General features: G+C 42.5%; 1 protein-coding gene across 1 annotated transcript in view; it reads right to left on the bottom strand.

Moving 5' to 3' along the window:
• KLHL6 (kelch like family member 6) overlaps positions 1–25926 on the bottom strand; it is a 66965-nt gene extending 41039 nt beyond the window's left edge. The window contains exons 1-3 of the mRNA XM_088458195.1: positions 25667–25926; positions 22545–22710; positions 11317–11766 (exon numbers count right to left, since the gene is read on the bottom strand). Of these exons, the coding sequence (XP_088314321.1) occupies positions 11317–11766; positions 22545–22710; positions 25667–25926 (876 nt within the window). The remainder of the gene's footprint in view (positions 1–11316; positions 11767–22544; positions 22711–25666) is intronic.
• Between the last annotated feature and the right edge of the window lie 280 nt (positions 25927–26206).

The raw sequence follows: 26206 nt of genomic DNA, 5'->3' as shown, positions 1-26206 counted from the left end.
AAGAGAAACGTAAACTTGCCAATATGCCATTTACGACACGGAGTGGCAAGGAACGGCTAAGGTCGATCCCTAGTATGTTCATGACTAGTGGTTCAGCTTCACATGACGATGGAAGCCCTCCTCCCACTAAAAAAATCAAAAGAGTTAAGCTGGCAAAAGCACAGCGAAGAACTGTGCTTTCTAAGAAGATATCACAAATCCCCAAGGAGAGTCCAAGTGTGGTGGTGGTTGCGATGCCTGACCTTCCCAGCACTGGACGGGAAGAGGTGGCTCTTTCCACCATTTGCACGCCCCCTGCAAGTGCTGAAAGGAGCACCCACAGTCCACTTGCTGATATGCAAATTGAAGATGTCACTGTTGAAGTACAACAGGATGAGGATACTGGTGTATCTGGCGCTGAGGAGGAAGTTGGCGAGGAGGATTCTGATGGTGATGTGGTTTGTTTAAATCAGGCTCCGGGGGAGACAGTTGTTGTCCGTGGGATGAAAAAGCCCATCACGGTCATGCCTGGGCAGAAGACCAAACATTCCACCTCTTTGGTCTGGCAATATTTCTATCCAAATCCGGACAACAACTGTCTTGCCATATGTACCATATGTAAAGGTGAAATAAGTAGGGGTAGGGACGTCAACCACCTAGGAACATCCTCCCTTATACGGCACCTGCACCGCGTTCATAAAAAGTTACTGTCAAGTTCAGAAACTTTGGCTAAGACCGTAAGCAGTCCAGGGACACCTAAATCCCGTTGTCCTGTTGTATCCAAGCGCCTGCAAACCACACCGTCAACTCCCTCCTCGTCAATTTCCTCCTTAGTCAGGATCGGAAGTAGTCCTGCAGGCCATGTCACTGGCATGACTGACTCTCCTATCCGGGATTCCTCTGGAGGATCCTGCATTGCTACGCCTACTGCTGCTGCTGCTGCTGTTGCTGCTGCTGGGAGTCGTTCATCATCCCAGAGAGGAAGTAGGAACACCACTACTTTTACTAAACAATTGACCCTCCAACAGTCCTTAGCGAGGAGGATGAAGTACGACAGCAGTCATCCTGAAGCAAAACGTATAACTGAGGCCTTGACTGCTATGTTGGTGTTAGACGTGCGTCCGGTATCCGCCATTAGTGCAGTGGGATTTAGACAATTGATGGAGGTAGTGTGTCCCCGGTTCCAAATCCCGTCTAGATTCCACTTCACTAGGCAGGCGATACCGAGACTGTACAGAAATGTCAGAAAAAGTGTCCTCAGTGTCCTGAAAAATGCCGTTGTACACAATGTCCACTTAACCACGGACATGTGGACAAGTGGAACAGGGCAGACTAAGGACTATATGACTGTGACAGCCCACTGGGTAGATGTATCACCTTACGCAGCAACAGCAGCAGCGTCACCAGTAGCAGCATCTCAGAAACGCCAGCTCGTTACAAGGCAGGCTACGCTGTGTATCACTGGTTTCAGTAAGAGGCACACCGCCGACAACCTCTTAGAGAAACTGAGGGAAATCATCGCCCAGTGGCTTACCCCACTTAGACTCTCCTGGGGATTTGTGATATCTGACAACGCCACCAATATTGTGCGGGCATTACATCTGGGCAAATTCCAGCACGTCCCATGTTTTGCTCACACAATAAACTTGGTGGTGCAGAATTTTCTGAAAAGCGACAGGGGCGTGCAGGAGACGCTTTGGGTGGCCCGAAAAATTTCTGGCCACTTTCGCCATTCAGCGACTGCGTGCCGAAGACTGGAGCGCCAGCAAACACTCTTGAACCTGCCCCGCCATCACCTGAAGCAAGAGGTTGTGACGCGGTGGAACTCAACCCTCTATATGCTTCAGAGGATGGAGGAGCAGCAAAAGGCCATACAAGCCTATACATCCACCTATGACATAGGCAAAGGAGGGGGTATGCACCTGACTCAAGCGCAGTGGAGAATGATTTCCGTGTTGTGCAAGGTTCTCCAGCCCTTCGAACTTGCCACACGTGAAGTCAGTTCAGACACTGCCAGCTTGAGTCAGGTCATTCCCCTCATCAGGCTTTTGCAGAAGCAGCTGGAGAAAGTGAAGGAGGAGCTAAGACGGAGCGATTCCGCTCGGCATGTGGGACTTGTGGATGAAGCCCTTCATTCGCTTTGCCAGGATTCCAGGGTGGTCAATCTGTTGAAATCAGACCACTACGTTTTGACCACCGTGCTCGATCCTAGGTTTAAAGCCTATGTGGTGTCTCTCTTTCCGGCCGACACAAGCCTGCAGAGGTGCAAAGACCTGCTGGTGAACACACTGTCAGCTGAAGCGGAACGTGACACGTCAACGGCTCCTTCTTCATTTTCTCCTGCAACTGGGGCTGCCAGGAAAAAACTTAGGTATCCTAAGCAACCCGCTGGCGGTGATGCAGGGCAGGCCGGACCAAGTTTGGACATCTGGTCCGGACTGAAGGACCTGGCAACAATTTCTGACATGTCTACTGTCACTGCATATGATACTGTCACCATTGACAGAATGGTGGAGGATTACATCGGTGACAGCATCCAAGTAGGCATGGCAGACAGTCCATACCTGTACTGGCAGGAAAAAGAGGCAATTTGGAGGCCCCTGTACAAACTGGCTCTATTTTACCTGAGTTGCCCCCCCTCCAGTGTGTACTCCGAAAGAGTGTTTAGTGCAGCCGGGAACCTTGTCAGCGAAAGGCGTAGGAGGTTGCTTCCACAGAATGTGGAGAAGATGATGTTCATCAAAATGAATTATCAGCTCTTCCAGGGAGACCAGCCTCCAGAAGGTACAGAGGGACCTGTGGTGGTGGATTCAAGTGGGGACGAGTTAATACTTTGTGAGGATGAGGATGTACACACTGAAGAGGGTGAGGAATCGGTGGATGAGGAGGATGAGGATGACATCTTGCCTCCATAGAGCCAGTTTGTGCAGGGACACATTAATTGCCAGCTTGTTTTGTGGGGGCCCAAACGAACCAATCATTTCAGCCACAGTTGTGTGGCAGACCCTGGCGCTGAAATGATTGGTTTGTTAAAGTGTGCATGTCCTGTTTATACAACATTAGGGTGGGTGGGAGGGCCCAAGGACAATTCCATCTTGCACCTCTTTTTTTTCTTTGCATTATGTACAGTTTGAGGCCTAGTTTTTCAAACTGCCATCCTGTCTGCCACTGCAGTTTCACGCCTAGATGGGTCACGTGTTTGTGCCGCCCACTCGTGTCGCTTAGCATAGTCATCCAGCTACCTCGGTGCAACGTTTTGGACATAAAAACACTATTGTGAGGTGTGAGGTGTTCAGAATAGACTGGAAATGAGTGGAAATTAAGGTTATTGAGGTTAATAATAGCATAGGAGCAGAAAAACCTACAAATTCTGTGATTTTAGCTGTTTTTATGCTTTTTTAAAAAAAAATACAGATCCAAAACACAAAACCCAGAACCCAAAACACGGAAGGGTGGTTTTGGCAAAACCAATCCAGATCCAAAACACGAAGAAAGATCCAGATCCAAAACCAAAACACAAAACACGAAAAGTGGCCGGTGCACACCCCTAGCATTTATTAATGAGATTTTTTCTGTTAGAGTGTTTCCAGACCCGTTAGTATGTTTGTGTGCTAACTTCTCTGGTTGGGACTTGGGGCCTCTTCGAAGATCTCTGATACCTATTTTCACTATGTTAATAACTGTCTAATAAAAAAATTCTGGTGCATTGGATTTTCTGTTCTTCCCCTTCTCTAGCTGAAGTAAAAAGGAAAATGCTCCAGACTTTATACTTTGATAGAAAAACAGCCCAGCTGGACCCTGAAAAGGGTGTCGTAGGCTTTCATAGAAAATGGGGCCTTTATATAGAGAAATTGGATCGCAACACTCAAAACCAAATATTCAAAGTATTTGAAAAAACAGAATGGTATTTACATAGACAGATATTACAGGAACATACAGTCAGGTGCATAAATATTGGGACGTTGTCAGAATTTTCATATTTTGGCCTCTATTCACCACCACAATGGCTTTGAAATGAAACAAACAAGATGTGCTTTAACTGCAAACTTTCAGATTTAATTTGAGGGTAATTACATCCAAATCAGGTGAACGGTGTAGGAATTACAACGGTTTCTATATGTGCCTCCCACTTTTTAAGGGGCCAAAAGTAATGGGACAAACTAAACAATCCTAAATCTAACTTTCACTTTTTAATACTTTGTTGCAAATCCTTTGCAGGCTTATTTGAAAGTAAACGCTACATGCTTAGGGGTATGCAGTTGGGATGCTGACAGTCTAAATACCAACCGTCGACATCCCGACTGTCTAATCCCGGCAAGGGTCTAATGACAGACATCGAAATCCCGACGCCTGTCATTTTACCTACGTCGGGAGCCCGACTCCCGGCATCCCGATCGAAGGTGAGCCGGGCACGGACAGCCACATAGGGGGTTAGGTTAGGGGCTCCCGGGGGGACTTACGGTCAGGCACACCCCCGGGAGGGTTAGGGTTAGGCTAGGGGAAGGGTGGGTTAGGGTTAGGCACCCCCGGGGGAAGTTAGGGTTAGTCAACCCCCCGGGAGACTTAGGTTTAGGCTGCGGGGAAGGGGGGGTTAGATTTAGGGACTAAGAGGGGGGTTAGGGTTAGGCACTTGGTGGGAGGTTAGGGTTAGACATCCCTAAGGGAGGGTTAGGGTTAGGGGGGGTTAGGTTAGCGATACTTACCTAAATTAGAAGTCGGGATCTTCAACCCTACTGAGCTTCCGCTGTCGGGATTTGAACCGCCGGCCATGCGGTAAATCATACTGATTCCTGCTTAGGTCTAGACAATATGTGAATTAAGGTTTCTCTCTGCCTCCCTCCTTACCCTTCTCTCCTCTAGTTTGTCCCTCATCCTACTTTTTCCGTTACATCCGTCTCCCCCCCTCATTTATTTTTCTTTATATAGCTTAATTATTTTTCTGAGGATTTTCCAACAGTTTTATATTGACAAAAGTAGATTGTATTGAATTGATTGCTTTTCTACAATGAGTATGGTCTCAAATATTATGCCCAGGCTATGGAAGCCAAATATCTGATATCTAAATGTTATTTTCATCTGATTGGATCATATGCAATCTTTATTTCCCTCTGTTGTATTTTGATGTTATTCTTCTGATAATCTCAAAAACAGATTAAAAAAAAAAAGATAGCTAAAGTACCAATTGCCACACAATAAACGTACTGCGGAAAAACCCTCTGCACTAGCTGAGTACCTCTTTGGTCTTTAGAACTTCCCCAAACACAGAGTCATATATGGCAGAAATCTTGATGATGCATGTTTAGGTTGGAAATAGGCAAATCAGCAAATGTACAATAAGTTGGTTGAATGAAAGAGGAAGATCTGGGAGCCTAGACATTTAAAGATTATGGTTATGTTCTTAGCAAGTTAGAAATGAGGAAGTAGAAATATTTTTTGAAAAAAACTACAATTTGGTATAACGGTGGTAAAACAATGCAACAAACTTAATTTCATCTGACACAGTTGTCTGGCCATGTGGCTTAGTACAACTTTCTGTGACATAATACAGTAAATATAAACTAAAATTGATGAGCGCTGTTACAATACTGTATGTTGTGTATATTAAACCATATGGATAAAAAGTAATAACAAACAAATACCAATTAATGCTGCTTGGACTATATAGCATAGAGGGAAAATATATTCCTCCTTAATCAGGTAATGTTTTAGCTCTTTTGTGACGTGGTGGGTGAGCCTGTCCGGTGCATGGATTGGGCAATTGTGGGACTGAGTGGCTGAAACTTTCCCTACTCTTACCCTTCAAAAGTCCCTCTGCATTCAGCGACTTTAAAGAAAAGTTTGTCTATATGGTTTCATCGACACTACATATTATTATTACAGCGCTCATCAATTTTATTTTATATTTGTTGTATTTATGATTGATTGGAGCAGCATACATTTTGGAGTGCACAGCAGTGCTATCATTCTTTGATCTGGTTTGCAGTATTTGTGCAGACCTGGAGCAGTATTTACATGGCAGCCACACTATTAGCACATTGCTCCAGAGAGAGCAACCTTAATGATATATTTCATATCCACTCAAAACCATCATAAGAAGTATCAGATGAAAAAGGTTATTTCTTACATTAGAAACATTTGTCACCCAAGTGACGAGACTGTGATGGGAAATTACCATCCTGGGGAAATATTTAGAATTTGGTTTTATACCTAAGGGATTTAAGAATTAAAAAAAAAAAAACACATTCACACCAGTAAAAATGGACACTTATACAAATTGAAATACTTGACATTTATTCAAGAGATCACATAAAGAGTGGGTTTATAAAATTGGAGATGTTGCCAATAGCAATAAATCAGATTCTATGATAAGTAGAATCTGATTGGTTGCTATGGGCAACATCTCAGGTTTTGTAAACCCACACTTTAGTAAATATACCCCGAAGACTGCACAGATCCGGAAATTCCAGAAAGTGACTGAAAAAGAAATTGAATCACTACTAGAAATACCAAGGCCAATATGCAACCTGACGATAAAAAAAAAAAAAAAGACCTCAAAAAATATGGAGAACCGATAATTAAGGCGGCAGACAAAGGGGGAGGCGTGCTAGTAAAGAACAAAGAGAAGTATGAAAAAAAAGACAGAAAAATTCCTGAGATACAGAAACTTAAATTAAACAGAAATTACAGAAAGACCACACAGAAGACTTCCAAGGAATACTACAAGACTATTTAGATAAGGGTCTAGAACTGGACATTAATTCAAAGAAAGAGTATGAATATTTGTACATTAAAAATCCAAGGATCCCATTTTTGTACCAGCTAATAAAATCCATAAGGATGCCTCCAATCCCCCTAGAAGGCCAATAGTTTTGGAAATAGCTTCCATTTCAGCAAACCTATCCCATTATATAGATCAGTTCCTGTAGACATTAACTGCAAAACAAAAAAGCTATTTTAAGGACATAATACAAGTCCTCCAGGTATTACAAGATCTTGAATGGAAGAACACATACAAACTATGTACCAGTGATGTTAGGTCACTTTATACGTGCATTAGGCAAGAAATACGATGTGAACATTCTAGATTCTATCTTTCCACTGTGACCAACAGAGCCTTTATTATGGCTAGTATAGAATATATCTAAGGCACAATTACTTCTGGTACAAAGGCGATTGTTATATACAGATAAATGGAACAGAAAAGGGAACTCGCTTTGCACCTAGTTACGTGAACGTCTTCATCATGAAGTGGGAGGACGACACAATATGGAGTAACACCCTATATAAAGAACACCTTACGTGTTGGCATTGTGACATTGGTGACCTCCTATTTAATTGGAATGGGCTAGAAGAGAAGTGAAACAAATTCATAGCATACATAAACAGTAATAGAATCAATTTGGACTTCACTACTACCTTAAGTACAGAAATTACAGTATTTCTGGATCTTGAGATGTATATAGAAAATACCACTGTTAAAACAAGAACACACAGAAAAAATGTTGACTGCAATACCATACTATCAGGTACAGCAACCACCATCAGAAGTGGATCACGAATATTCCTGGAGGCCAATATAGAAGGTTAAGATTAAACTGTACAGACACTACAGTCTTCCAAGCACAAAGTGAAGACCTAATGAAAATATGGAAAAATGCTATAAAGTAGAAATGTTAAAAGAAGATCTTCAGAAAATTAAAGAAATGGAAAGATGAGAACTAGGGGGTAAATTTACTAAGAATCGAGAATGGTCGATTTTAGTTTTTTTTTATCTCGATTTGCATCGCCGAATCTCGGGTGATTTTCCCATTTTTCTACTCGCAAATTTACTAAGAAGTGAGTTTAGCTGAAAGTGAGATTGCCGATGGTGATGCAGACCAAGATATCTCCCCTGATATGCAAGTGAAGATGATATTACTGACCCGAGATTGCAGTGTTTTCTCTCTGCAAATCTCTCCCGAGCTAGCAGCCTGCACATATCAGTGAGATATGTGTAAGCTGCTTGTGTTGTACCTGTAAAAAATGGGTACATTTAAAAAAAAAAATGACTTGAGGTTTCCCCCCAAAAGACTAACCAGCCCCGTAATTGCCAGCCAGTCCTGGTTCTTAAAATTGCAGGGAACAAAATGTGTAGGGTACCACTGCAATTGAAGAACCAGCACCAGGCAGCAGGGACAGAGCTGGCTTTAAATATACTGAGAAAAAAATTGGCGTGAGGTTCCCCGTATATTTAAAACCAGCCCTGGACCCTTTCTAGCGGGGGACTGATGCCACAGCCAGGGGTGCCCTTTCACCGAACCCCCCAGCTGCAGCATCAGCCCTGACCACTAGTCAGCCCAGGCCAGGGATCCCTGGGGAATTGGGGACCCCTCCATTAAAGGGGTCCCCCTCTCCACGACACCCCTGGCCTAAGTTGATAGCCTGGGGCTATCCCTGCCACCCCTGGGCGGTGGGTGGCGAGTTGAAAGTGTAGGTGTAGTGTTAAAAATAGAATTATCAACATTGTCTTTACAGTAGAAGGGCTTGAGCTGTCATTAGTTACCGGGCCACGAGCCAATCAGCGGCGCCTTAACATTAGCGGCCGCTCATTGACTGGGACCCACATGGACTTAGCCAATAAGTGGCTTCTCCAAGTGGGTCCCAGAAAATGAGTGGTCGCTAATGTTAAGCCGCCGCTGATTGGCTCGCGGCCCAGCACTAATGATAGCTCATTCTTCATGAACTGTGATTAGCGTACTGCATCTACATGCTGTAGTGTGTTGATACAGTGTGTCCGGGGTCCTATTTGGATTACTGCGGAGAACATGATGGGACAATAGGTGAGTATTGGACCTTTTTTTTACAGGTACTTTGTTTGGATACTTTACTTTGAGAAGGGGACGTGAACATCTGGGAGCAGGTGCGTATGTCTGTGTATGTATGGATGTAATAAATCTTTATTTTCACGGTGTGTGTGTCTTGTTTTTTTACACATTTCTTTACAGGTGAACTACACGTACCAGCGGACCCTTAATGCCCCGAATGCTGGTACTTGTGGTTCTCCAAGTACCAGCATGCAGAGGAGGCTTGCTAAGACCTGCAGTTCTACTGTAAAGGCAATGTTGATAATTCTATTTTTAACACTACATCAACACTATTAACCCTCCACCCACCGCCCTGGGGTGGCGGGGATAGCCACGGGCTATAAGCCGAGGCCAGAGGTGCCTTGGAGAGGGGGACCCCTTTATTGGAGGGGTCCCCAGCTCCCCAGGCCTGGGCTGACTAGCGGTCAGGGCTGATGCTGCAGCTGGGGGACCGGTGAAAGAGCACCCCTGGCTGTGGCATCAGTCCCCTGCTAGAAAGGGTCCAGAGCTGATTTTAAATATACAGAGAACCTCACGTTTTTTTCTCCATATATTTAAAACTAGCTCTGTCCCTGCTGCCTGGTGCTGGTTCTTAAATTACAGTGAAACCCTACACATTTTTTTCCCTGCAATTTTAAGAACCAGGACTGGCTGGCAAGTCCGGGGATGGTTAGTCTTTTGGGGTGGACCTCACGTCATTTTTTAATAATAATTAACACTATTTAAACATGTTACAAAAAGAAACATACACAAAACACAATGATTTGTGTATGTTTCAGCCAAACTCGCAGCTCTGGAGGTGAGTGTTTAAAATGTCAATTTGGCAGAGAGTTTGCTGTCATCTCACCTGAGATTGTCATCTCGATTCTTGGTAAATTTGCGAGCTGTGGGCCTGATTCAGAGCCGGACGCTCTGACCAGAGCGCTCGCTCTGAATCAGGGCCCTCCTACCTAATATTGGAGCGGCCTCCTGGGATGCCGGGATGCCGACTGATCTCTCTGAAAACATGTATCACTAGAATAGCTCTGTTTTATTGGTACGATTATAATAAGCAATCAAGTCAGAGTAATTAGTAGTGGTATCATAAATGGGATCACTTATTGACTTTAGCTACTACTTCTCAACTCAGCATATAAACAAAGTGAAAAAAGATTATTATTAGAGTTCTATAATAAGACTGAGCTATTTATCGTTACTCCGGAGTCTATTTAATTATAATTTACTATAGATGAATCATGTAACCTAAAGCTGGAAGTTTTACATTACAGAAACATGACAACAGACAAATAACTAGACTCACAAACGTAAATCTAAATACTGTTCATCGGACTAACAGCAGCAACATACAAATTACAACAGAGAAGTTGCTGGTTGCGTGAAAAAGTGTTAATTGTGTCCTGAGAAAACAAAACATAGTTCTTCTTTAATAGGTCCAGTTTCTACCTGCTCCTTGCTGCCAGTTCCGTATGCAAAACGCTACACAGCTAAGCAGCAGACAAGGCAGGAGAATGATAGCGCAGTGACGTGGTAATTGTGTGCGTGTGTGGTATAGCTGTGTGTATGTGGTGGTGCAGTAGTGTGCAGTGGTGTTGCAGTATTGTGGGAAGTTAGAGTGGTATTACTATAATATCAGGAAAGGTATTGTTGTAATGTGGGATTATTATAGCCAGTTGATGTCAGGTGGTTTTCCTGTAGCATGGAAGGGCTGAGTGGTAATCCATTTATGTGGAGAGGTGAGGAAGGGAGGCTTTTGTAATGTCAAAATTAATTGAAGTGGTGTATGTGGGGTATTTGTTGATGTTATGTGGGTGCTAATAATGTAATGTTGGGGGTCATTGGGGAAATAGGCCTCTTTGTTAAATGTGAGTGCTACTGTGATAATGTTGGGGCTGGTTGGGGGTCCTAGGATGGGTTCTGGTATAAAAGATAGACAGTTAAAAGGCCGGCAATGTCTAGATAGACACCGGATGTTAGACAGGCAACAGGTTGACAGGGACAAAAGGTGGACATGGAAGAAGGTCGACATGTATAAATGGGCGACAGGGTCAAAGGGCCGACACAGAAATGGTCAATACACAAATGGTCGACACATTTATTTTTGTTTTCTAACCCTAATCTTCACCCTAGCCCTCCCCTTGGTGCCTAACCCTCCCTCCTTGTGGCTAACCCTAACCGTTCCTTTTAGTGCCTATACCTAACCACCGGTAAGTGCCTAACCCTCCCTCCTGGTGCCTAACCGTCGGGGTACTGGTTACTTCACAGTTGTACTTACATATGCCCCATCATGTGATTAATGAACATTAGTAAAACCATTACAGTGTTTCATTTTAACTTCAGATGAAAACCTGACATGACACAGCATTAACACAGCATTAACCCATGTCTGACAACATATTATTTAAATGGTATGTAAACCTAATAAATAGGACAGTCATTTTTTTATATAAACCTCTAATTCTGTAATATACAGAGAATTAGATATAGAGTCACTTACCTCATTGCCAGTCACATAATACATGCGTGCTTCTTGCATTAAATGGAATACATCAGGGCATTGTCTAATCAATTCATTGGCTTCTACTGTACTAACAAAATACCAGGGATCCAATAAGGGAAGACGGACACATTCTAACATTTTTGATAGAAGAGAAATTCTTTCTGATTTCTTATAATGCACCCAGTTTATTACAGTCTCAAAGACTTGAGCTTCTTCTGTTACATATAGCTCATCGTTCTTAAGGATAAGATATAGAATGTCAGACGATAGCTCTAGGAATTCCTCATGGTTCAAAACCTGGGAAAAGTTTTGGATAATATAGTTCTGAACTTGCTGCTTTAAAGAGTCCAGGCAGTGCGTGTCTGCAAGTCTTAAAATCCCAACACAGTTTTCAGGATGAAGAGCATCTGTAAGGAAACTGGAACACGCCTCCACCATTCGCAAGAACTGGAAGAAAACAGGAAGTTTAAAATGTGAATTGCTTGGACATCTGCACCAAGTATTTAATTCTGCTCTAAAGCTTTATACATGCAGCCTGGCGTGTTATAGAATAAGCTTAGGTATGTACTCTTTGGGTGTTGCTGTAAAACAGACATTGGGGCAAGCTGGCCGCACTATGGGCCTCATTCAGAGCCGAACGCTCTGACCAGACCGCTCGCTCTGAATCAGGGCCCTCCTCCATGAAAATGGAGCGGCCTCCTGGCCGCTCGCAGAGCTGTGGGTGACCACCCACAGCATATGCGAGCGTCCATGATGATGGTCGCGAGACTCTTGACCATCGCGACCATCGGGCTTGCGACGGAGACCATGCGGTAGGGTCTCCCTTCCGCAAGCCCTGGAGTGATTTTGGCTCTATCAGAGCCAAAATCACTCCCACTGACATCACTAGTGATGTCAGTGGGGCCGGGTTCAGACAGTAGGCGTTCCCATGGGAACGCCTCCGTCTGGCAGGCACGCCCCCAGCATGCCCACCAAAGGGGGCGTGATGTCAATCAACATCGACAGCATGCCCCCTTTGGTGCGAGACCCGGAGCGATGGTGAGCCCGTCGCTCGCCGGGTCTCGCGCATGCACATGACGGAGCTCCCTTCGTCGTGCGCATGTGCAGTGGGGGAACATCGACCCGCTTGCAGGCGTCCTGCGCTCGTGAGCGGGTCTGAATGACCCCCTATGTGCCTGGAAATATGGGCTTGATTCATTACGGATCACTATTGCGATCGCAGCTGTTAATACACATGCAGACCCGCTGTGAAAATATGCTAATGTTTGCAATCACAATGACGTCGCAGCCTAACATAAGGACGCCCACATCCCCTTACTCACATCCGTAATACTTAGCAAGTCTGCAAAAACACCAGTATTAACTAGTAACATCGGAGCCTCACACACAGCTGCTACAGGTCTGACCTTACTCAGAATTTGCTTCCCTCATCACACGCAGTGAAAGGTTACGCTGCGTATGCCATCGCAGCAGCTAATTTATGCACGTCCCTGAAATGCACGTCCCTGTAATGACACGCCTGCGTTTCTCCTACCACCCCCCCCAGAACCCGCCCAAATGCTCACTTTCTGTCAATCACACTGCGATGGGTCTGCGGTTGCAGTGTGATCGCAGTGAGACCTTCGCGCACTGCGATGCATGCGCAGAAAGCAACAAACGGCCGTATGCGTGCGTAATCGCAGTTGCGATCGGTAATGAATCAGGCCCTATATGCTGATCTTCACCCGTATTCTGAGTTGGCCGCCTCCCTGCGCCCGCTGTGCCCCAGCCATCCACTTGTGAGGGCAGCCGTCATCATTATAAACGCTCACATCCACCAGCCCTATTCCAGGTGCAAGAGATATATCGGCAATCAGAGGCATTCTCTGCACACACTAAGGCACATTGCTAGCTCACAGAGGTATATACTGAGAATCTAAGGTACACTAATGTGTGTCCCGATAAGTTTCTATTTTTTTTTGATACAGCACGTCTGCGAATTTCCCTAAAAACCCCTACAGCCCATGCATTACACGTGCTATAGGGCTGGTGCAAGTTCCAATGCTGCGACTATGTGGCGTCTAAAGAAGCACTAAGCAATATTACATCATCTACAGATGCTCAAAGTGGGCGCCTCAGTCCTCGCACATTTATAAGCACAGGTGTACACCAGGAAAGGGCTTTATAGCGGTATTTGCATAAAGTCACAGATGGACATGGCCACATCTACGCCCACCTCTGATCACGCCATCCGTGTGCACGGTACCCAGATCACATCCTGCATGTCTAAGGACGGTGTGACCAGCACGTTCTCACTCCTCTTTCCAGACTGATTTTTCAGCAAAAACTGTTTTGTATATATTTATAAGCTGCCATATGTGTGAAACATTAAAGGGGATTTTGGGCCTGATTCAGAGCCGCTCGTAAGCGGCCGCTCGTTCGCTCCGAGCGATGTTTGCCCAACTGCGCATGTGTACGGATCGTTATACGCATGCGCGGACCAGTCAGTGCGGCCGAAATTCATGTGCTCGCAAAATAGCGAATGCCTGATAATTTGAGTGACAGAAGTAGGCGTATGTGGGTGGTAACGGGGGAAGGTGCTTGAAAACGGGGAGTGGAGATCCGAACGCAGGCGTGCTTAAAGGTCAAAACTGCCGTTTTATGGGTGTGCATAATTAAAACAGCAGCGTCATTGACCACATCACTGGGTTATTTTATAGCCAGAACTGCTTGCAAAATTGTGGTAGTAAAAACCAACCCCAAGAATAGCGAGCAGTTCATACCCTGGTCGATGTACTCGATTAATCGAATAAATAGCGGACATGACGTAGGATGCGAGCAGCCAGGGGGCGTATTTTTTCAAAAAACGACCGCAAGTTTTGTTCGCTCGTTCAGACCTAGAGGCGTGAACAGACCACAAAGAGCGAACGGTTGATTTGAATAGCCACCCCTATTTTCTGGACGAGCGAGCGCCAATTGCGTCCGGCTCTGAATCAGGCCCTTTATTTTTGGGATTTAAAATTGTTCTATTATATTATGAGATTTATCTTTCACATTATCGGAATGGAAATATCGGAGCGAGAGGTTTCTAATCCCACTCAGTCCTTATCACATAGCCAGTAGAGATAAGGAAGTGGGGTCCTCAGTTGTGCAAACAAGAACTAAATACACAGGGATAGCAAACACACGTGAATAGTCACCGGAAGTGATGCAGCCCGCTAAGGATTACATTTACAGCTAAAACACTATTTGCTTGAATGGTTTCCATAAAATGAGATTGTGCATAATGAATAGAGACTTTATAATAATATTTGATAACCTAGGAGAATGTTAAATATTTGACAATAATGCACAGAGTCCTGCTCTGCAGAATCAGGCAGCTGCAAGCATAAAGAAATAGGTACATCCAATGGTTTATTGACTTATGAAATGTACACCCCCCCTCCTAATAAATCATGCCACCGTTGCAACAAAATGTAATTTCTCACATACATATTTTGACACATGGGCCAAATGTAATAGGGTGAGAGTTTAGAAAATGTGAGAGATTAGCAGTAAACTCTCACATTGGTTGAGTTTTATCTTCAAAATGGGAAAACATCTGAATGAGATTTTAAATCGTGAGAGTTTTTTAAGTCTAAAAAAACATGCGAGTTCACTCTGTTACTGTGTTTTTGGACTTTATTACTTTGGCAAAGTTTAAAAAGTGTCAGAAACTCTCACTTTTCTAAACTCTCACCCTATTACATTTGGCCCATGGAGTCTATTTACTTGGGCTATAGAGACTACAGTCATAGTTTTGCTGTACACTATATACTAATGGGGTTGCCATTGGCGATAACACAAGTATCAAAAAGTATTGATCCCTCTCGCAAAGGCATGGGGGATCCATTTATCATGTAAGCACAAGCATCACGTTTCTGATGAAGCATTTTTTTAATGCATAAAGGTGCATACACACACAACGATTTTTTGAACGATTATCGTTAAACGATATCGTTTAACGATAATCGTTTGAAAAAATCGTTCACTTTCTGAGTCAAACGATGAACGATTATTGTTCATGCGCGTTCATGTTTGTAGTTTGTAGTTCAGTCAGACTTGTCAACTCAACGATTTTCATTAAGTTAATATGCTAAAATCGTTTGTAGTTCATAAAAATCGTTCATTACATTTAAATGAACATAGTAAATGACCAACTTTAGTAAGCGATTTTAGTTCATTTTTTCAAGCTAGAAAATCGTTTACTAAAATTCGTCATTAACTCAATCGTTGTGTGTGTATGCAGCTTTAGTGTTGAATATAGACTAATACCCACCATATATATATATATATATATATATATATATAATATATATATATATGTATAATATATATATATATATACATCATGCAGGTCCGGCAATCAATCGGTTTTCTGATTAGCTGTGCTTGCCGTGTGCCCTCCGTAAGATACAGGTATGACACCTGACCCATACAAAATGCAAAAAGAAGGTGACACTCCAGACTATGAAAAAAATTTCCACACATGTTGTGTCGGCAACGTTTTTTGCATATATTTTTTATATGTATATTTATTTATTAATTTTTCGGATGGGGTCAGTACCTATTATTGTTTTTTTATTAATATGAATTTTATAATTTATATATAGACTGACAAAATATTGCATAGAGCTATACATTGAGGATACAAACAAATTACATACAATTCAATGAATTGTTAAATATTGTAGAGAATAGCAATTGTAACTGCTGGTGGTGATAGTGCGAGTGGCTACTGTAGGCAGGAGCATAATCAGCAACCAATAGTAAAGCTGCCATTATCAACTCTCATATATTGCTTCCTCTGGTGTGATTTGGTGGGGGTTTATCAAAGCTGTGATCGAGATAAAATTGTGAGAGATAAAGTACTAACCAATCAGCTTCCAATTTACATTTTGCAGGCTGTGTTTATAAAATGATAGGAGCTGATTGGATGGTAATTTATTTTTTTACAAATATATCTCTCTCCCAGCTTTGATAAATACCCCCCTTGGTGAGAATGAGAAGCTACAATGGAAGGTGGAGGTTAGAAACATGAACTAATCATTGTAGAAATGTTAAGACTATTATCTTAACTAACCCAAAGTATATAAGGGTAAAAAAGCGGGGGGTGCAAAAAAAAGAGAAGGGAAGGGACATAGTAAGAGGTAGAGAGGGGATCATAAACAGACAGTAGATACAAGAGAGAATATTAGTTCATAGACCGCGCATATAAAATACAGATATGACATTATAAAACAACATGCAGCTTTGAGACTGGGGAACCCTAAGCCAGTAAGGACCTCCTAGGGAGTAAACTAAGCAGAGGTCATAAACGTTAGATAACACTTAGCACAATCAGCTCCTGTGATATACCGATATAGTAGGGGTGGACTTTGCTACCATAACTCGGCTACAGGTGCCTGGTTAATGGCCCGTATCATTCTTGAATTTGGTGTCAGTTGGTAAGGGACCGTGCTGCATGGCCATCAGTGTGTTCCTGACTATTGTTAGAATAAAGCATTTCAGTGCATTAACATTAAAATAATAAAGTTTTATTTTGAAAATAAATATAATCTCTTTTTACCTTCTATACATTTCTATTTTGTGCACTAACTTTTACTCCGGAGCAGCTTAGTAATAGGGGGCTTGACAATATTTTTAATTGATAATTTGATATAGTTAATAAGTGCTTTTTGTTTTTATCGCTGCAATTACATTTATTACCGTGATAATAGATATTTTCAAAAAATAGGTCCCTTTATGTTCTTTTCCCCTCCTACCACCTAATAATGCTTAAATGTATTTGATATATTTACAATTAAATAAATTCAAATCCACAATAACTTCAAGAGCAAAGTTTTACTCTGTAACTGAAACACCAACAACAGAGTTTAATCTTGTGATAAGATTTTCAAGTAAATTCTAGCAGAGAGTTTGGTCTTCCCAATTTTTACTAAAGGGCTGGGTTTCCTAATAGTTTCATTAACAGTGACAAATAAATGGTATAATATTTAATTAGCAATTCCCCCGCTATCCACAGTAGCCACAGCGATCTCCATGCTCTGAGCTCTCTCCCACATGCCTCCAAACACAAAATGGCAGCTGCCACGAGGCAGGATTAGTATATAGACACATTGCAGAGTCGATGTCACAGGAAAATGTAATTATGCCGTGCTTCCAAATCCGAGGTGGGTGAGTTCAGACTTGGGTTACAACACTGGTTTGGTAAAAGTCAGAATTGTTGGATTCCGCGTCTATCGTTTTTATATGACCTTACTATAAATATGGGAGTACAGTACAAACTTATACAGTGTTATTATTATTGTTACAGTGTATACAAGAGGATATACCAATAGCGATAGAAGGGAGGAGGAGTTGTTACTGTAAAACGGTGTCAGGCTGCAATGAAGCAGCACCTGGAACATTGTGAAACAAACATCTGCTGTGGTTACGTTCTGCTGACAAACATCCTGACCAAAAGAAAAATGTTGTTTTTAGTTTCACAATTTCCCTGTAATTTGCTTAAAGCTTAACACATACATTGGTTCTGGATAAACTACAGCTTTTCTGCACAATCACATCGATACACAAGTCAATTTCTATTACTATCTGATTTTATTTTATGTAATTATCCATCAAACAGCTCTCCTAACCCACTGCACTGTCCTCCTCGTTCACTGCATGTTTTCTGGTTTTCTTTGCACTCCTTCTACTTATGTATTTTGTAAGGCACTGCATATGTCATTTAAATAAACGAGTGACTGCATCGAGCACATTACAGTTTTGATCTTACAGTAACAAAATATTTGCAATGCAGTACAGGCTTTTGAAATGACACATCGGAATGACAGATCGGGTAAAAAATGCCCAAATCGTAAGTCCCCACTCACAATCACGATGCGCGCCCCCGCAGGTCGCACATCGCATCGTCAGATCTGCCGTGCTGTACGGCAGATCTGACAATCTAGGACACAATGAACTATAAAAAAGTCTGGCTACAGGAGAACGGATGAAGATTGGACAGCATATCGTGTGCAAATCGTGTGCTGAGCTGCCAGGGAGAGTTTCAAGGGAAATCGGACACATCGGCTGATTGTAAGTATATCGGTATGTGTGTGGGCACCTTCAGTGCATGGCAAAACACAGAGCATGGGGGCATCAATGCTGAAGTACCTCATTCATCTGTGACCATAGCAGCCTTTAGACAACGTTTCACCCTCAACCCTCTAGTTCCATACCCTGGAGCAAAAAGACCCTTTAGGACCTTAGGGGGTGAAGATCTTTATACTGCGACGTTAGTTTGGGCTTCTTCCTCCCTGGAATCAGCTGAAGCTTTCCCATGGACTGAAATCTTCAGCTCCTCATTAGAGAGGGAGCCTCTAATGACTTAAGGAGAGAGAGGCCCACAAGGGTAAGCCTTGCACCTCTAAAACAAATTTTCACGCCTGAGAGTTGGTGTTGGCTGGAACAGGTGTGGGAGGCTGAAGTGGAGCCTGAAGAGGCGAGTATACAGCTGGATCTTCCTCATGTGTTGAGAGAGAAGTGGTACTGGAACTGTTAGTAGTGGTTACCCGAAAGTGGGTACAGGAATGACATAACTTTATTATACTGGAACAGTAGAAGATATTGGATTGGTATCGATGTAGAAGACATCGAATTGGGCCCGATTATGCAGAATTGGATAGGAATCGATGATGTAGAATGGAATTGGAACTGATGATGCAGAATCGGATTGGAACCAATGATGTAGAACTAAATTGTAACTGATGATGCAGAATCAGTTTGGGATCGATGATGTAGAACTGAATTGGAACTGATGATGAAGAATCGGTTTGAGACCGATGATGTAGAATTGAATTGGAACTGATAATGCAGATACGGTTTGGGACTGATGATGTAGAATTGAATGGGAACTGAAGATGGAGATATCGGATTAGGACCAATGTTGGAAATATCGAATTGGGACCGATGTTAGATATATCGGATTGGGACTGATGTTTGAGATATCGGATTGGGGCCGATGTTGCAGATATCGGATTGGGGCTGAAGTTTGGAGAAAGGAGCAAGTCTCTTGGAAATCCAGACTGAAATCCAGATGGTAATAGGGACTGGAAAATACCAGACTTGGAACTGGATAGGACGACTGGAACCGTGCAGATACAAAGTACCTGGGAGCTCAGAGGTAAATGAGTGGTTTTAAAAGTCCAGTGCGTGACACAAATGTGACAAGAAACAATACATGAAAGTGCATAAATAAGTGATATACATGAATATAAATTCAAATTCAAATTGTGCTGTCTATATAAAGCTGCTCTGGGTACAGATCTCCGGCACTCCTGGAATCCAGTATCCTGGTCTTCATCCTATACATCAGACCTGTTCTGTTCCTGATGTTCTATCTGTTTGCCTTTATTAATTCTGATTCTGCCCCATTTGGTTCTGATCCCATTTATTTTAAAGTTCCTCCTGTTGAGCCACTTGGCTAATCTGCAGTTCGCTAGTGTACAAGCCCTAATAGTCAGTCAATCGTTCCGTATTCTGTCACTGACACGTGACATCTGGAGGTGTGGCAGAGGTCTGTGGCCTCCAGGCCTACTAGTATTGAAGCTCAAAGCTCCTTGTTGGGAGTCCCTAGTGATGACCAAGGGCTTTGTAGACTGCTGCTGATACTGCCAGCACAAATCCAGTTTGGTATAAATTAATCCACTAAAACCAGTATTTAGAATAGCTGGAAAGGACAATTGAGTTTATTGTCTTTCTATCACACAAAACGAAAACTTATTTATTTTCCTCAGACAGAATTTTAGAATGTGGTGACTTGTGAATAGTGAACCAGTTGCCTAGAGATTGGGATGCTCTTCATTATGTACTGCAGCTAAGCGGCCATGCACTGATTCTAATCCCACACTCCTGTGCAGGAAGTCTCTTATTGGGTCATGGTAGTTTAATAGGCAATGAGCACTGATCCTCATTATCGGTGATGGCTTCAACCGAAGATGTGCTTTCATTCTCCATGATACAGGTGTATTTATCTGCTCTTGTGTCTTTGACCTCTGATTATTTTATGACTAAGTAGCTTACTGCCTGCCTTGACCTTCGATTTGTTTTTTAACTACGTATTTTGCCTATTTCGTTTGTACCTTGCTAATCAGCTGTCTGTAATCGATGTCACCTTGAATTATCAGATCTCTCTGGTAATTGTCAGATATGGGGCCAAATGTAATAGGGTGATAGTTTAGAACATGTGAGAGTTTAGCAGTAAACTTTCATATTTTTCGAGTTTTATCTTCAAAATGGGAAAACATCTGGATAAGATTTTAAATCGTGAGAGTTTTTTTAGTCTGAAAAACATGCAAGTTTGCTCTGTTGCTTTGTTCTCAGACTCTATTACATTGGCCGAGATTGAAAAATGTGAGAAAACTCTCCCATTTTCTAAACTTTAACCCTATTACATTTTTCACATAGTCTTTGTGCATACTAGAGATGTGCAGCTCAATTTTCCTGAAAAATGAACTTAGGGGTTCCGAGTCTAATTGAGTCACAGATTGGAATCACTTTGGAGTTCCAATTTGAACCAAGTCCTGGCTTGGATCTGCTGTCAGTTCGGAACTCAGATTTAAATACCGAACTCGGATTTTGGATTGCATGTAAACAGGTCCAAATTACATGATTTTATCTATTTTTAAGAAATCCAAAACCGAATCTGAACCAAAACACTTGAGGGTGGTTTTGCCAAAACACATACAGATATAAGAAAAAAGCAAACCAAGCGCTCCTCAATTAGGAGTATCGAGATATGTCCAGAGTTAGACGATGATAGTCATAAGTAATTTCAACCAGTTTTTTCAGTACTCTTCTGCAACCACTCTTCCAAACATGTAGGATGCAAATATACTTTTTCAATCTCTCCTGGTTGTATCACATGCAGTAGGTGACCTCAAAAAAATGGAAAAAAGTGCCTCATAGTGTAAAAACGTATTAGATTTAATGACATCAAGAAAAATGCACCACCACGAATAAAGGTTACTTTGTACCACAGCTGGCCTCCAAGGAAGGCACTTTGTCGAGCGTGAGGGTAAGATGGTATGAGCCAGGGTATATCACCTCTCCTTGACAATGTGGACTCCTTCACCAAATCGCTTGCACACTTCCCTCTCTGAAATTTGAACACTCCTCTCGCAGCTCATTCTGAATGAGCTGCGAGAGGAGAGTTCAAATTTCAGAGAGGGAAGTGTGCAAGCCCTGTGCGTCTCCCAATATTACTGCAGCCACATCTCTCTTCAGGACTGTACTGGTAGCTGAAACATGCACTTTAGGAGGGGAATAAATAGAGAACAAGTCCACCTTGCCATTACAACTTGAAAAAGACCATAGGTCAAAAAGCGTTGGTGGGATTAAAAGAAGGACTACTGTCTGTTCCCGCGGTTTGGTGAAGGAGTCCACATTGTCAAGGAGAGGTGATATAACCGGGCTCATACAATCTAACCCTCACGCTCAACAAAGTGCCTTCCTTGGAGGCCAACTGTGGTACGAAGTAACCTTTATTCATGGTGGCACATTGTTGTTTTTATTATATTTCTTGATGTCATTAAATCTAATACGTTTTTACACTATGAGGAGCTACTTTGGTGTTTTTTTGAGGTCACCTACTGCATGTGATACAACCAGAAGAGATTGTAAAAGTGTATTTGCATCCTACATGTTTGGAAGAGTAGTTGCAGAAGAGTACTGAAAAAACTGGTTGAAATTACTTATGACTATTATCGTCTGACTCTGGGCATATCTCGATACTCCTAACTGAGGAGCACTTGGTTTGCTTTTTTCTTATATCTGTATGTTTGTTGGATACAAAGTATTTAAATTTGATATTATAAGAATTGAACATTGGATGTACAGTATATCTCCTGTGTATAACAACCTATGCGGGCAATCCCTTCTATTGTTAAGATTGCAAGATACTCCTTTGTTTCATATGGATTATTGCATTTGGAAAGAACACCCTTGTTCATAAGAACTTTTGCTGACAATTCCCTTGATTTGTAAGATTCCAGATCACTATTTTGTTACATGAAAGAAAAAAGATACATTGTACAATAAGGCTGCATCTAACAGATATTGGTTCTACTTACTCATTGGCTGTCTCTGTTACATATGTGTGATAGGTGACATTTCATATATCAGAGAATGCTGCACATATTAATAAGTCACCGTATCTTGCTTACCTGAAAGAGTCCTGCAGCCTCTAATATTTTTTGCACATTTTGCTTTGTGATCACCATTTTGCTAGTATACGTATAATCCAAGATTATTTTCATGGTTTCTGCATCTACTCCTTTGATGACAATTTTTTCTTCATATTTCTCTTTTAGATCAGTGCAGAACATGGCTCTAAAGAACACAAAAGGTAAATAGGAGTCACACAGTACCAAACCAGATATCCTCATTAACACAAGAATAATAATAATGGTGCCCACTAACGTGTGTCAACAATATTTGCCATGCTTGCCTCATGGGGCCTAATCATACAGCCACTGTCAGTAAGGAGTGTAACACTGCACTAGATTGTAAGCTCTGCAGTTTTTATGACACATTGCACATATATTATACAAAGTAAAGCACAATTTAGAATTTTCATCTGTTTATAATTGTACTTGCCTTTTATGAATACAGTAGATAACCAGTGACTAGTAGCTCAGCAGTTCAGTTTTATCAGTGGCCAACAATGTGTTATCACAACACAAGAAGACCTGGAAGCAGGGTCACTTGTGCTGGCAGATATATTGGGCGATCAATTGATCGGGCGATATATCAAGTGCCCGTCAGTCAATGTGCACAGCGATATGTCTGTGAACGACTGTGCTGCACAGCCGATGCCCAATATACTGTATCTGCAGATATATTGGGGCATTGTGCTGTGTGTAACTTGCTGCAGAGGCCGAGGGGAGGGGGACACAACACGCCCCCAACCAGTAGTACCCGGGGCCAGAAGACAGATGACTCGATGTGCAGATATATCTGTTATGTATGTAGGCAACTTTACACTCAATGTAACCACTCTGCTCCTCTCTGTATGGGATCCCTGTAACGTTATACAGAGTAAAGGCTGCAGATATACTGGGCTATCACGTTTTTTCCTTTTTTTCACATAAAACTATTGGCAGCAGCCGGCAGAATCATTTTCTAATTGGGTTCCTACCAAAACAAAGGTAGAGTAATACCCACCTTCCTTACTAATACTTATGGCCTGATTCAGAGGTGGACACAGCGTGGATGTCAGACGCAAGCAGACAATGATTCCCGTCTGCGCGTGCACCCGAGTAGCGCTACGCATGTGTTCTGATGGTTAACACTGGGGGACACGGAGTAAATTTGGACGCAGAGAGGCGGAATTTCAGTGGACGTTTCTGGATGGTAATAGGGGGGTGGCTGACCGGACACAGGCACATTGCGGGGCATGTTACGGTCAGCAACTGTGACTTTTCCCACAGTTGCGCTGATTACAGCAGCCATGTTCACACAGATATTGGACCTGAATCAGAGCTGCACACTATGCACACAGCAGCTGGGGATATGGACGGAGCTGGTGTGTGCAGATATGCTAAGGCATCTGAGAACAAAAGACGGCTCCTGTTGGCATCACAGATCCCACTGCCTTGTCCATAGATGCAGCATTGCATCACCATTGCAACCATCGTTTTCGGAAACGTTTTGCAACCCCTTCCAAGCCCCCAAATGGCTGCAGCCTGTCAATCAGGCTGTGTCTTAAGAGACACTGGGGTCTATTTACTAAGCAGTGTTATGAGAGAGAGTGAAAAGTGATAAGGAACCAGCCAATCAGCTCCTAACTGTCATTTTTCAAACACAGCCTGTGAGATGGCAGTTAGGAGCTGATTGGCTGGCACCTTATCACTTTTCACTCCCAGTCTCCTAACACTGCTTAGTAAATAGACTCCACGGTGTGCGATGATGCTGGACCCATTTTGCGCATGCGCAGTCCACCCACCATTGGACTTGTACACAAACCATTGGGTTTGCATACAAGTCTAAATCAGGCCCATTCTGCGCCTCCATTGGTGCAATGTTAGATGGTGCAACTTTTTACGCACAGCATCAGATGAGCGTTGCAGCCGGCGGGTGCCTCTGTACAAATTCCATCGGCTTCAGCATTAGGATAAAGATGCAGCCAAGCAGTTGCGGCGGCCTTAGCCTCCATCTCTATATCAGGCCCTTAGCCTCTTGTAGTAAAGAGGAGGGATAACTACATATTTTTATAAATCTTCAATGTTTATATTATAAGAACTGAAATAGAAACCTCTGATAATAAACATGAATAAAAATAATAAAGATCTCAGCTGACGAGTGAGGGAAACTGCTATATTTTATTATTATTGGATCATTTTATCAAAACAAGAAAAAGCTTTTACAGTACCGTATGTCTATTTATGCCACACATGACGCAGCATATCTATCATTTCCAAACTGGAGCTGTGCCAAGTTCAGGCGGAGAATTGCATCTGCCGTAGGGCTGGTGCCAGCTTTGATGGTGCTACCGTTGGTGGAGTGTTGGAGTCTAAAGGCCGAGACTGATTAGAACAGCTGCAAGTGGGCTTCTCAGTATGAACGGAATTGGTTGCAGCATTTGCATAAGGATTCGGACATGGCACAAGAAGCAGCCGCGTCTGCGTCTACCCCTGAAACCGGCCCCCAGTGTTACATTTCTCAGTGCCTTGGCTGGCACAGTTACTCATCTATGGGGCAACTTATCACCAATCACTAAAATCCCAGAATAACTATCATTTCTTACCACCGCATATCAAGACAATAACAAATTATATTTTGGCCCCATTTATTAACATTCTCCACATGGGAAAGTGGCTCCAATAAGAGTCTGTCCGTAAATTAAGTGACTATAAATTTTACAGATTTCCATTAGGCTTTTTCTTTTTTTTTTACCTTTAAAATATTACTTTAAATAACTCTGTGGTTTAAACAAAAATAAAAGATCCATAAGTTAAGTGGATGAAAACAGACAGCAATATGTCATGTATATCAACATCGGCATATACATGTTTACATGGATGACACATTATTAGGGGTAAATTTACTAAGGTGAGAGTTTTTAGAAGTGGAGGTGTTGACCAATCAGATTCTACATAACATTTAACTAGCACCTTTTAGAAGATAATAGCTAGAATCTGATTGGTTGCTATGGGCAACATTTCCACTTCTAAAAACTCTCACTTTAGTAAATTTACCCCTTATAGAGGGAACAAAACTGTACATATCCTTGCAGCCTCTGCACATGAAGAACAGCATGGATGTCTTGGCTCCATCTGTGCCTTACCTAAAGTAATTGCTGGCAGCAGCTAGTACAACTCGGTGGCACGAGAACACACTGCTGCCAACACAAAGAGAAACATCTGTCAGTGACTTCTCCAGTCTGAGGTTTTCCAGTCCACTCTGAAGAGCCAAAGTAAATCCAGTGTCATCAAATTTTCGTATTTCTCCGCTGGATTTATCAATGAGCTCCCCCAGTTCTTTAGGGCATTCGCTGTTGAGGAGAATGATGAAGTCATCTGAAATGCTTTCCACAGATTCTCCCATAGTTGTGACCTGTAGGTAGTGCGGTGTGTCTCGTACTGTTCTACAGATGTAGTTCACACTTAGCAAGTAAAGCGGATTTCCTGCCCATGCCTCTAAAGTTATCTACCACTGTTACATGCAAAACAGGAAACCTTACACTTTCTCCGTTGACAGTCAAAAAGGATAAATTTCACTGGGTAGCTGCAGTCTTACAAAATATGCCACAGCTTGTAGAATACATTAGAAGGGTCCCGTCCTCCTTCATGGACGCCTCTACTATAAAGTATGAAGATGGTCTGTT

Source organism: Taudactylus pleione, unplaced genomic scaffold, assembly GCF_031769625.1.
Source record: "Taudactylus pleione unplaced genomic scaffold, aTauple2 ptg000815l, whole genome shotgun sequence".
Taxonomy (NCBI): Eukaryota; Metazoa; Chordata; class Amphibia; order Anura; family Myobatrachidae; genus Taudactylus; species Taudactylus pleione.
This window is presented reverse-complemented; position numbering and strand designations above follow the sequence as displayed.